We start from the raw sequence: 13945 nt of genomic DNA, 5'->3' as shown, positions 1-13945 counted from the left end.
CGTCTTTTGTTTTTCTCTCAAACAATTTCTACATTAGAGATATTAAGCGTTCCATCACAAAATACACTTCATCACCACCTTCTAAAAACAATGAGTTCGAAATCAACCCCACAGTTGCCTCTGTTGTCCTTCCTTACATTTAAAATATCACTGACCACATATCAAAAGTTCTTAAGATATATAACATGAAGATTAGGAGGAGGAATCCAGAAAATTTGTAAGTAGTATTACAGCAGCTTGTGGAAGTTTCGTTAAAAAAAGACGTTGTGCATCCTAACCATCTTCTTTCATTATAATTGTTTTTCAACTGTGTACTAGTCGACACGCATTTGTGCTTCCACTGAGTTTGTGTACCAAGGGTAAAGCTGTATCCTCCCATTTCTCACCTATGATCTGGAAACGCACTTGACTTATAGAGAGCTTATTGAACTAAGAATAACACAAAGAACATGCTGGGCAACAACTTTTGAGGACGAAGAAAGAGTTAAAAGAGCCTGGGCAGGACAGATTGCCAGAGAAGCACACACAAGATGGACAGAACGCATGATGCATTGGACGCCCAAAAACGCATAAAAGAAGCATCGGTAGACCTCCCAGGTGGGTGGAAGGCATCAAAAAGGCAGCGGAACGAGAATGGAACAAATAAAGAAGAGCGGTTGCAGTGCAGTGGATGTTTAAAGGCTGAAGAAGAAGATACCATTTGAAATATTTTAAGCTGTTTGACTGTCTCTGTTTTTCAATCCAAATTTTACAACAGATATTTTGTATTTAAAATATCGTTTTAATCAATAAACAAACTGAGTTATTTATACATGAGATTGGTTACATCGTCATTTTACTAACTAGACCGGTTAAGCTTTAACGACGGCTTTGCCGATATTGGCGCCTTGCAGCATTTCCGCGAACGCGGTGAACATATTCTCGAAACCTTCGGTGACGGTCTCCTTGTATTTGAGCTTCCCCTCGTTGATCCACTCCAAATTTTTCCGAAACGCGTCCAGCATTTTGTCCTTCCACCTGCCCGTTATAAACCCCTCCATTTTCAACTGTTTCCCCACCATTGCGAACTGTACAATGCTCGCTAAAAACAAATAATGTTGGCGTCAACGACACGACTAACGTCTAACCGGTCGGTGAACTTGGCTCCCGAAGTGAAGTCATGGCTCTGTTTTAGAAAAAGAATATACTTGGAATGTGCGTTATTTATATTGCTAGACAATTTATAGTAAAAACTTAAGAGCTCTTATTTTGTTATATTAACATTGAAATTTTCGTTAGACACCTCTTCCGTTTTAAATGTATAAAGTCCAGTTAGAGCATCGTTATCTAGTTCTTTACTGGATGTCTTAAATTGACACAGCAATTTTGTTTGTCAGTTTTGAACTGCGCGTGAGGATAAAAATTTTTAAATTTAGCGTATGATCAAACGATTTCTTGAAAAAGAGCAAGCGCTAATTTTAAAACTTTGGAATGATTATTTCACTAGAGGAAAAAATGCTGGGAAACCACTTTTACCCTTAAACCCCGCACACAATGTAAGTATTTGCCGTCCCCATACTTGAAACCATTTTAATGAGCGAGCAATTTTGGTTTCTGAATAGTATACGGATAATTTTAGACAACGTGGCAAACGACATCCTTCGTAGACGCAAAGTATGTCCACTTTGAGGTATCCGCTTCATTTAGGAGAGCTGGTTGCGCCGACTTATTTGTATAATCCTTCGAGAGATTCCGAAACTTCGTTAAGAAATGGTCTAGATATGATTCTACTGATCTTGACTTTCGACGAAGATGTGGAACAAATTTAGACGAGAGGGATGAAATATTTGAAGAACTGACGTTCATTCCGGGTTCGAATGATAATATACATTTGTTACATATGAACGATGAACAGTCTGATTTTCTCTAGGAAGTTTTACCGCTTGAACTCGATTATTACAATGTCGTTTTCAGCTATCGCTACTATGAAGGGGCATCGACGATACTCCGGTATCGAATCAACAGTGGCGGTTCCTCCTTAGATTTGCAGGTTTGCACAACCCCCAAAAACTGTAGGTAAAATGCTAATAATTATATATTTTTTATAATTCTTAAATTAAATTCTGTTGAGAGTTTACTTTCAAAGCCTTTCTGTAGTCGATCATTAATCGAAAAAGCAGAAATAAAGCGAGGAGGCCTATTCCAAATTTAAAAATAGAACAATCAATGTCTAACAAAAAACTGACTTTTATTGACTTTCTTGTTTGTTATTCGGCGGAGAAGATTCATGAACGAAAAATGGTTTTACCGACTTAAATCATTCAGAGGACCGCATCAAGGAGCATACATCGTCGGCAAAACACACGAGGAATGTTTTACAATATTCTCTTTTTGGAACGGTAAACGTAGGTGCTCAGTTATCGGCGTGATATTGAGTTGAACGGCGCTCTCAACATATGGGAAAAGCAACTGTATGTATTGCTTTATTGCTGATGAAATTAGCAAATCAATTCCAAATGGGCAATTGTATTTAGATATGTTGTAAGAGGTAAAAACTAACTAACCAAAAACACACTCATTGCACAAACATATGCATCATGCAACATGTGCATCAGTTTTGAGCGGATCATCTAACGGGGTGCATGCAATTATTAAAAAGATTTATGAACACGCTGTATACGTGCATTGTTAAGCATATCAATTAAATTTGGTAATGTTAAACTCGGCATCCGCATAAAAGAATGTCCGAATTTTTTTTGCAAATTTACAAGGAAGATGTAATTTTAATTCCAGGGTTGTTTGTATCTTATATGAATATAAAGACGACATTCTGGAGACAATTGAAAAAATCCCAGAAACGTTAGCACTACTTCCCAAGCATCAGGGTATGTCAAAATATTTTCATGTTCTGGCTAAACTTATTTTAGAAGATAATACCACATGTTGACTTGTTATTGGGTTAGTTTTAGAAAGAGAAATGGACGTTGTTATCGCAAACAAATGTATATTATAATTTGAAACTAAGTTGAAAGAAATTAGAAATCTTCATCTAACGCAAAGCGCCGGACTCTGCGGAATATCAAGCAAAGGAACGATTCAGCTTTACAGGCCACTTAGTCGAAGCCAATCATTTTTTTTCTGAAGGGTACAGTCAATGTAGTGCTTGTTTTCCTGAACAAAAATTTTAAGAGACGATCAAAACTTACGCATTTTCCATCGAGCTCAAACTCCGTACGTAGAAGAATTAAAGCAATTGTACTTTCTGATTTTATTTCTCAAAATACGGAGCTAAGTGAAACTTTTATTAGAACTTTTAAACTCATAAAAAAAGCATACCTAACTTCAATCAGAGCATTATGGATAAGTTTGCGTCTGCTAAAGGTCATCGTATGGATTTTTTCTTAAAATAAATCCGAAAACCGAATTGAGACAATTGTCTGTTCGTTCCCTCAAAATTACTTCTTAAATCTCGCAAAGACCTCGTCGATGCTCGGTTTTCCCCGGAAGAAAGATCGATCCGTTCGATCCTTTGCCCCATGTTGTTAGGTCAAGTTGAAGGTAATATTTTTGAGTGTTAATTCTCACAGCACTATAGTGGTCTCTAACAAATTGCAGGACTTTTTAAATTAAAGATGCTAAGAACTTGGCCTGGATCCGGATGTACTCCCTTGTTGATTGTTCTTCACTCTTTTTAAAGCGCCATTAAAATGTCATCGCTAATGTTTATGCTTCCGGGAATGTTCTGAAGTACATACCTACATAACTACAGGTTAAACCGAAGGTGCTGGTCCAGTTGCTTTTTTTTACAATATCTTGCTTTTCCAGTCGATTGAGCTCTGGTTCAATTTTGGTTCTTAGATGAAGTGGTATTCAACAATGTTTGTTAGTAACAGAGAGATTGCTAATCTTCCAGCTCATTTTAGCAGTTCTGGGTGGCGTTGTATTACGTGATTAAATCTATCGATGCCTGATGGATGAGAAGACGTTTTGATTCCCCTTGAATTACAACTACATTTTCTAAACAGATGCTGTACGTTTATTTTAAAAAAATTGCTGCAATCATCTGCTAGTGGTTTGGAAAAATACTTGTAATATATTTCCTTTGATATAATATTTACTGAAGTGTCTGTGTCGACAATGAAATTTAATTTTACTTGTTTGTTGTTTCCATCGTTCCATTGTTGTCTTCCATTTCACTTTAAGATTTGTTGCAGGGAAGGGTTGTCAGTTTTAGTTTGGATGACGTTTTCTCCTGTATTATTTGGGATTTAATTTCCCCGGTTTTGCCAGCAAATCCACAGTTTATACTAAGCTTCATCAACCTCGCTTAGTACCCATCAATGCTTTCGGATTCAAGATGCAGAAATTCAGAAATACATTTAGAAATTGCATCGTGTCTACTGGGGTTAATCCAGACAACATCTAAATGTTGGGGGTGTTTTACGGTTAATGGTGCTTATGAACTATAATTCATTTATCAAAAAAAATGTTCACGTCGATGCTACTTTTTCCAAGAAGCGGCAACGTTGTAGGGTTTATTTTCGATCGACGGAGCATTGCCGCTTACGCAACTCAACCGTCAACCATCAACCGTGAAACACGCTATACATTTGTTTACATAAAACTCCGGACAAGGAGCCAAGTTTACCGGAAGTTCAGACGCGGCCCACATCTGTATCTCACCTTTGGTGCTTCTGTCATTATACCCGGAAATCGAACCACAGACTGACACTCTCCCGTACGCGTTCATGTTGTTCAAGACTATCGTACTAATCTCTCCGCCAACCTGTTAAAAGATGTGACATGTTGATGGAAATTCCGGAAAACTTCACAAAATATAACGCGTGCTGTAGATATTATAATACCCGGTATATTCCGACACATGATAAAGGGTCATGACTGCAATAATGATATTAACGTGTTAATCTGACATTTTTGGGTAGTATAATTCTTCACCGAATGTAAGGCCGGTTTCACAAAAAACTGAAACGGCTCTTAAAGCAAAGTTATGTGGAGTATATTATAGTCCACCATGTCGTTGTTACAAATACGTTAAAAAATAAAGGCTAGCCTAAAATGGTAGTAGTGAATAAGTATAATATAGGCTTCCCCCACTCCTCTCCCTTTTTGTGGGGTGTCCTCCTTACCCACGACTCTCTAGCTCCTCCCCCTTTACCCATAATCCCTTGAAACTGGCTCCCATTGGATAAGCAAGCACCAATGGGGTTTAATCAATCTCCCCACCTCTAGTTTGCGATGGCGGCGAAGCCAATCAGAGCCCAGATATTTTCCCACCCCTAAGAAAAGCAATGGCGTCAATGAGACTTGATCATATTGTTCGCGTGACCATCTGCACCCTCTAGCGGTTCGAATGTAAACTAGTGTCCCCTCTTGGAATAAGATTTTCTTTAATAAGGTAACCCCACCTAGTGAATATTGACCAAAACATTTATTTTAAAAACATATAGTTCTGCGAATGTGTACCCACGCGGGTACAAACTGTACTTTTATTGCGCACAAAGGACAGGGGAAATAAAGACGAAAAGTGTTGGATTTCTTTTCTCGGAACTGGAAGCTGGCAGGCACCACCAATAATATCTGCAAAACAAAAAGCTGGTTAAAATTTTCATTAATAAAGTAGGATATTAGAAACCATATACCTTTTTAATTTACTAAGCAATCTACCGTGCGTTAACTTCATACATATTTCCGCATGCTTCTGTTTTAAGGTATCGTGAAATATTTGACTATTTATCTGGGAAAAGTTCATATGTCGAAAATATTATGTGTATGTGGCCGTGGTAGGCTTTCTTTACTATTATAATTTTATTTTTATTATTTAATATTTACAAAATTAATTTGTCTATCTTATTGATGATTTTGATTTTCTTTGCTATTTTTATTATTTGTTTTTATTATTTAATATTTTCAAAATTAATTTAATTTATCTATCTTATTGATGATTTTAAGATATCGCAGTCAACTTTACTATTTCATCAATTTCTTTTATTTATTGCTGATCTTTGAGGATAGTGTACATACTTTTTTTCGTAACTTATCTGTATCTACCCTTTAATTTCCTATCAAGCCATAAAGCAAACTCGAAAGGCATCTTAACTAAAAAGTCATATACTTTAAAGCTGCTGCGACTACTACATGAAAGTGTGTTTCTATGCAATCTCAACAATAATGAAATCTGGACGCTTATATTAAATACTGTAATACTCTTCTCTGCTAACGCTCTAGGAGACGCTATTTGAACCCTGTTCAAAGAAAAACTTCTACAGCCCAAATAACCCCTCTGAACCACACTTAAGCGCATCACTCTTTCACTGTCTTGCAGCCTTCAGATTAATATTCCGTACTAACTACGTATGCCATACACGAAACGTTCTCTTTTCTAATTTTTTTCTATGCGCTACATTAACGAACAGGATCTAAACTTTTCTGTCTGTGTATTTTGTTAGCCACCTTAAAAAAATTTAAAAAAAGGTATGCGAACCTAGAGGATATTTTCCATATTTTTCACAAATGGTGACAACAATTAATGCAAGTATTATTTTTAATAATAATCCATCTTTCGCTATGACACGAAAACATCGACTTTTTAATTCTAACTTTTCTCATAGAGCTTCCCTTTAGTCTCTATCTGTTCTTTAACTAAATCCCCACCTTTTTGAAAAACCAACCTCTAAAAATAGTTAATTTTCTCTAATTTAAATTTGTACGTTTTCCGCAATATGTGTGAATATTTTCGCTAGAGCATTTAGTTACTTAGTACATGTCCTAATCAATATTTTAAAAATATAATTCTAATGATACGTGTTTACGATTTGAAGATAACGAAACATTCCCCAGTTTCATAAATGAGAGCTCACTGCCAAACTACCAAACATCACAGTACAAACTACCGTACTACGCCCCCCTGGACAAAATCAGGTCAGTCAGCGTCATTAATTCTACCTGCGTTAACGAATAGCGTATTGTTAATTATGGTTTAATACGCAGAAAATTTAAGTAACAAATAATTGCAATGAAACTCACTAACATCATAAATTATTAAAAAAAAAATTAGAACAGTTGGAATTTACTGGAGTAACCAATTTGGCACTAAAAATGGAAATTTTCGATACTCTACTAGGTGCCTACAATAAATTTTACTATTATTTTTAATGCAGAGACACAACGATTTTGTAGTTTTGAATTTGATCAGGGGTATATGACCATAGTTTACGCCGACTCTAAAAGGCATGCAGTCTATTGTTTTTGAACGCCCAATTTTGTGTATTATGTTCAAAACAGAGACTCTCTGGGCTTACGACTACAGCTACCAGCTACTACTTTCAATAATATTAACACAAAAAAACTAGGTGGCATTTCTATAATACGTGCAAAGTTTATGTGAAACTGACTGGAAGACAGAGTAATGCACCAATATGTTACTAAACATATTTCGATAGAATTCCGTAAGAGCTTACCTCCAAGTTTCCTCATTTAGTCAGTCAAAGCATCAAATGGGAAATTCCAATCCAACATATGTAGTGGTGGAAATATATCAATCGCCTACGTTACCGATGGTACCCGACTGAAGCTTCTGCGTCTTCTTTACCCCACATGCCTACTTAAAAAGATACTGGTCTAAGTCTCAATATTCCTGTTAAAAAAAAAGAGAGGTTCTATATTGCCATAAATATGTGTTTTCAAAATTTTACCTGAATGGTTCGTGATTCCTTATATATGCAGTGTTGGCAGCAATGTGGCGACGACTACGCTGAAACTTTCCATATCTCGTGTCCCCATGACTGGTCTGTTTCATATATCAAACCTCACCTCGCACGGGTTTGAACCTCCTTTTAAAAAAAAAAACAGGCAAGACTTATACTTATATCAAAGTAATACGAGGAACTTATATTTTATGCCAAAACTTATTTCATCACCTCCAAAGGGGAGTAGGGGTTTCTAAAGTATGGTAGGTACATCTCTTTCATTTTTTAATTAAAAAAGTGACACAATTACGCGACGTAACTCGATCCGGATCGTTAACGCGTCTCAAGATGGGGGGTTTAGAGATGCTGAGGTCATTAAATTGATTCACTATTACCAGTACACACTGAAACCCCTTATTTCCAAAATAAAAAAATTGTTAACTGTTAACACAACAAAAAAAACTATTTTCTCACCAATTATATTTCTGGGTCGTTTTCAGAATTTGTCCAACGTAGAATCCCAAGAGGATAGGGCCGCAATTTCGAAAAATGTTCATGTCTCCCCACTATGCATTTGTACAAGAAGCAGGGCCGGATTAACAGCAATTATATTCTTGTCAGTCAACATACAGCCGCCGATTGAATTCTCGGATTCTGCTTTACTAGTTGCCATGGTCTGTCAAATATGTTACTTAAAAATTGTATATTTTTTTTTTACAAATAATATACCTTTCCTAAAATAATTCCGCCTTTGTCAAGTGGGACACGGGCACGTCTGTCCGCTTTGAAAAGCGCAGGCGTATGTATCTTCCAAAATGATCCAAGCAGGCCCGGATTGCCAGCAAATACACAACTCCCCGATTCAATTCTGAGATGTTGCTTCACGAGTTACCATGATCTGTCAAATATTTTAATTAAAAAAAAATCTATTATTTAGCAACAATATACCTTTTTAAAATAATTTCGTCTTTTTTCAAGTTCAACAGGACACGTGTGTTCGTTTCAGTTGGACAAGGGCACGTCTGTCCGCTTTGAAAAGCGCGGCGTATGTATCTTCCAAAATGATCCAAATTGTTAACCTTTTTTTGATTCCTCGTTCCCCGATTCAATTCTGAGATGTTGCTTCACGAGTTACCATGATCTGTCAAATATTTTAATTAAAAAAAATCCATTATTTAGCAACAATATACCTTTTTAAAAATAATTTCGTCTTTTTTCAAGTTCAACAGGACACGTGTGTTCGTTTCGAAAGGTTTCGTAGTCTGTAGCTCTGTCGAATTCTCCAAAATTCGTTAAACCTTCAGATATTTTCAAAATTTGTCCAACGCAGACTTCCACTCACGCAGTTTCGAAAACTTTCTGGTCTCCCCGCCATGCATTTGTACACGAAGCCGTTCTGGACTATCAGCAAACAGCACATCCGTCATTTTTCTTCTCGGATTCCGCTTGACGAGTTACATCGATCTGTCAAATATTTAATGTAAAACAATCTTATCTATTACTTTTACCCAATATTAAGTACCTATTCAAAATTAGTAGCGCCTTTTCGAGTTCGAAAGGTTTCGTAGCCTATAGCCCTGCCGAAATGGCATTGCATTTGTACACGAAGCAGGGTCGGATTGTAAGCAAACAGCACCCCCGGTCACTTTTCTTCTCGGATTCTGCTTGACGAGTTACATCGATCTGTGGAATATTTAGCGAAAAAAAAAATTATCTATTACTTTTACCAAAAATGAAGTACCTTTTTTCTTTAAAACAGTTCGTCCTTTTCGAGTTTGAAAGGTTTCGTAGCCTATAGCCCTGCCGAAATGTCATTGCATTTGTACACGAAGCAGGGTCGGATTGTCAGCAAACACCACAGGCGTCACTTTTCTTCTCGGTTTCTGCTTGACGAATTACATTGATCGGTCAAATATTTAATATAAAAAATATCTATTTTACCAAAAATACGTACTCTTCTAAGATAAATTAGCTCTTTTCGAGTTTAAGAGGGCACGTATGTCAACTGTAGGATGTTTTATTTTTATATTTTCCAGTGTCTATAAATTAATAAACAACAGAAGCTTCCGAATACAAAAATTTCAACATGAGTTTTTTTTTCTTGAAACTTAAAAGTTCTAACCCCTAAAACCATATTTTTAATACGCTGGCGGACGTATAACAATCCCCAAAAATTACCATATTTAAATTGTTACTATTGACATATTTCTATTCCGAACTGAACTCAATACATGCAAAAAAAAAACTAGCGAATGTTATTTATTATCTCCGATGGGTGGATGATTGAGAAACGTTTAAATAAATCTACCTTTCTGTCTCTGTTTTTCTATATAGGTCACTCATTCTCTCTATCTGTTACTTTCCACAATCCGAATTTACACTAGGCCCCCCAAAAATCTTGTAAAATTTTATCTGCTTAACTTCTTCGCGTTGTTCATATGGCTGAATTTTTTGGGAGATATATCGTGCGTTATTTGTATTAAAATTCTGTTTCCTTTTTACCTACTTCAAAAACGTAAGCGAGCATTTTTGGTTGTTTTATTAAACAAAAATTGATACTAAACAAGATCCGTCTCTCCGACCTCAGCCTCCTTTGATCACTCCCCAATTTTTTTTAATTAAGTATAGAAACCTCGTCGAACATATACATAATACTAGGTCAAAATGTTACGCGGTTACTCATTAAAGTCGCAATTCCGAAAGCTTCTTACCTATCTTTTTCCAGTCTTTTTTGTTTTATTTATCCGTATATGAAACACACATTGAACACAAAACTTAAACTCGTTGGCGATATTGCATTAAGCAACAAACGCGTATAACAGAAACGAACCCTTAACACAAACGCTTCTTTAAACTTCGACTGACACGTGAAACAACCCGCATTCCTACGAAAGGCAGGTAAACCAAGCAGGTCAAATTTTAAGCTACCCTCCAGTGTCGTCATAGGTTGGGGCATAGTAAATAGCGAATACAACAAAGCGGTAATTTATAATAATTTAATGTGCATTTTATTTAACTTAAGTTGTTTTGTAGAAAATGAGATATTTCTACAATTAATCAATATACTACGAGTACTTTTCCGCTTAATTACTATTTTTGAGAAACAAAAGGAAACGTTAGATTCCATTCAAACTTTTTCGGTTTTCATGATATCTCGCGTTTATTTAGAAGCTAATGGCCTGTGGCCTTAACCAGACGTTTCCAAAGCCTGGTTCTTAACAAACACGAAAAATAGAGTTATATTGCCACCGAAAATCTGAATTTATGTTTAAAAATGTAACTTCCCGTATTTAAACTATTGCCTGCATTGGCGCCTATATTTTATAGTTTTTTTTTTATCCTATTTTTTTTGTTTTGTTTGCAAATGTGTCCATTTTTCGGGTACTGGATTTTTTTTTCTCAAATTATTACAAATTACTCAAAACGGAGTTAAAAAGAGACGAGGAGAAAAGGGAAGAACCCTTATTTCTCCGACACTGACCTCCGATGTTTATAAAAATTGACGCCTTGACACCCTCCCCGTGAATATTTTACAAAGGATTTTTAAAATTTAACTTCCAAATAACGCATACTCTCGCCTAGTGTCACAGTTTTGGGCCCCATTTTGCTATGGTTAGACAGGTTTATTCTTGTACATTGTCGGGACAAAAGAAGCATCTCCTTCATCCAAATTGACTTTTTCATACCTAATACAACAGCTGCCGGGCATCATCTCGCCTTAATTGTTTCTATTGAATTAATTTTAGTTACAAAAAATTAGATGATCGTCAAAATTGGCATAAAAAGATAATCAAGATTTAATTAAAACAAGAATATGCACAAAAGAAAAGAGATAAACTCCGACACGGGAAACAAGGAAATATCGCTGAAACGGCAACTGATCTAGCGCGCGCCTTTTTTAAAAATAATAATTTTTCAAAAGAATTCTAGGCTAAGCTAAATACCTGGTGTAACAAAATATTGAAGGATCTTCATGATCCTACCTGTGAGCGAGTAGAAAATTATTTGCAAAGAGGATAAAGGTATATCTTAATATAAATAGTTTCACTATTGATAATATGTCCCCTTTTAAAATGGCGCATTATTTGATACGTACTTTTTTTTCTTGTCAGAGCTTGTCTAAAACAAAAGCGGGATGGATGGAGGTTCTCCGTCAGGTTTTTTTCCTGTCGAAACAAGTTTGTGCGGCGTTCGCTTTGGATCTGGGGAATGGGTGGGGTTATACATATATAAGCTATAAGAAATTTTAATTTTTTATTCAGTTTCCACTCATACAATTTCGTGATAAGTGCAGAGTGAGAAAAATGTCCGAAGTCGAAAATTATCCAACGCAAGCATTGGATTCGTGGGGAAGATTTGTGGTCAATGCGGAAATAATCCGCGAACAAAAATACATTTACGAGGTAGCAATTACGCTGCCGGAATTCGGACTAGAAATTACCTCAGGTCTTAGCCCAGCAAGAATCTTCGCTCCGGCAGTGAAAGTGAGCTTTCTCCCCTACGTTTTGTCGGAGAAAAGAAGCATTTCGTTCGACGAGATAGACTTCACAGAATTAATACAACAGCTTCCACTGTTATTGTTAGCAGGTCCGACTGGTAAAGTTATGTATTTAACCTGCTTCAAACTCAGCTGTCTACAATGTGATGGTGAAGTCTTGGTCAAGATTGAAAATAACGAGGGTATACTCTATATTTCGAAAGACTGGGTACAGGAATTAATTACCATAAGCAAATTGGTATTTAAAAGAATACGAGTACTGTCTCGTTTGAACTTTTACGAGTACTACGATAGAATATTGTATTTGACTATACATGAAAATTTGCTGGAAGACGCCAAAATCTTTCCGCATATAGAATATTTATGTTCTACAGAAGAGAGTGAGCAGAGCTACTGCATGGAGGACTACATGCGTTTTGGAAAAATGCAGATAAAACAAGATATCAACAAAAGGATAGCATGGGACATACCTGTGTTTTAATAGAAATTTACCTGTAAACTAATAATAATAAATGTTTTTTTAAAATTCAGTGTGTGTGTGTATGTTTTATCCTTACCCCCATAATAAATAGTAAAAAAAAACAAGTAATTGCGTAAAATAACTTTATTAAAGAAAAAAAAAATAACAACAAAATATAATCAAACAAAACATAGTACCACTGGAATGAAACCTTCAGAAATTACCCCAACAACGGAGATTCTCGCACATAATTTACCAAAAAAAAAATTTGCAGTGGAAAAGTCAAAGTTCAAAGCTGGCGATGCAGTGAGCATAATTCGCACAAAATCGGTTTTTGACAAAAGCTATGAAATTAATTGGACACCCCGAAAATTTCAAGATTGTTAAAGTAAGTGGTTCCTTCCCTCTTACGTATATTTTGGAAGATATGGAGGGGCGTTAAATCAAAGCTTCGTTTTATGAAGTCGATTTACAAAAACCGTACTACCAAATAGTCGATATCGTTGTTATTTTTTTTTCTTTAATAATAGTCGATATCGACTATTTGGTAGTACGGTTTTTGTAAATCGACTTCATAAAACGAAGCTTTGATTTAACGCCCCTCCATATCTTCCAAAATATACGTAAGAGGGAAGGAACCACTTACTTTAACAATCTTGAAATTTTCGGGGTGTCCAATTAATTTCATAGCTTTTGTCAAAAACCGATTTTGTGCGAATTATGCTCACTGCATCGCCAGCTTTGAACTTTGACTTTTCCACTGCAAATTTTTTTTTTGGTAAATTATGTGCGAGAATCTCCGTTGTTGGGGTAATTTCTGAAGGTTTCATTCCAGTGGTACTATGTTTTGTTTGATTATATTTTGTTGTTATTTTTTTTTTCTTTAATAAAGTTATTTTACGCAATTACTTGTTTTTTTTTACTATTTATTATGGGGGTAAGGATAAAACATACACACACACTGAATTTTAAAAAAACATTTATTATTATTAGTTTACAGGTAAATTTCTATTAAAACACAGGTATGTCCCATGCTATCCTTTTGTTGATATCTTGTTTTATCTGCATTTTTCCAAAACGCATGTAGTCCTCCATGCAGTAGCTCTGCTCACTCTCTTCTGTAGAACATAAATATTCTATATGCGGAAAGATTTTGGCGTCTTCCAGCAAATTTTCATGTATAGTCAAATACAATATTCTATCGTAGTACTCGTAAAAGTTCAAACGAGACAGTACTCGTATTCTTTTAAATACCAATTTGCTTATGGTAATTAATTCCTGTACCCAGTCTTTCGAAATATA

The 13945-nt window shown here is 35.7% G+C and overlaps 1 protein-coding gene and 1 long non-coding RNA gene across 4 annotated transcripts in view; both read right to left on the bottom strand.

The window, feature by feature from the left end:
• Window positions 1-822: 822 nt before the first annotated feature.
• Window positions 823-13945, bottom strand: part of LOC132707285 (prostaglandin reductase 1-like) — a 28707-nt gene continuing 15584 nt past the window's right edge. Inside the window, exons 5-6 of one of the 2 annotated variants that reach the window (XM_060679076.1) lie at window positions 4663-4765; window positions 823-1081 (exon numbers count right to left, since the gene is read on the bottom strand). In XM_060679076.1, the coding sequence (XP_060535059.1) occupies window positions 852-1081; window positions 4663-4765 (333 nt within the window). In that variant the 3' untranslated portion in view covers window positions 823-851. Of the gene's footprint in view, window positions 1082-4269; window positions 4402-4587; window positions 4766-13945 lie in introns of those variants that run through there. The other variant, XM_060679077.1, reaches the window with a different exon arrangement.
• LOC132707590 (uncharacterized) lies at window positions 5283-9315 on the bottom strand. 2 transcript variants are annotated; one of them, XR_009619752.1, is made up of 7 exons: window positions 8876-9315; window positions 8634-8826; window positions 8415-8583; window positions 8160-8361; window positions 7692-7829; window positions 7458-7633; window positions 5283-5577 (listed from the first exon to the last, which is right to left on the bottom strand). It is a non-coding gene; the product is annotated as an uncharacterized LOC132707590 (long non-coding RNA). The 2 variants fall into 2 exon arrangements; XR_009619751.1 differs by having other exon boundaries at window positions 8415-8826.

Source organism: Cylas formicarius, unplaced genomic scaffold, assembly GCF_029955315.1.
Source record: "Cylas formicarius isolate icCylForm1 unplaced genomic scaffold, icCylForm1.1 PGA_scaffold_9__14_contigs__length_23061073, whole genome shotgun sequence".
Classification (NCBI taxonomy): Eukaryota; Metazoa; Arthropoda; class Insecta; order Coleoptera; family Brentidae; genus Cylas; species Cylas formicarius.
This window is presented reverse-complemented; position numbering and strand designations above follow the sequence as displayed.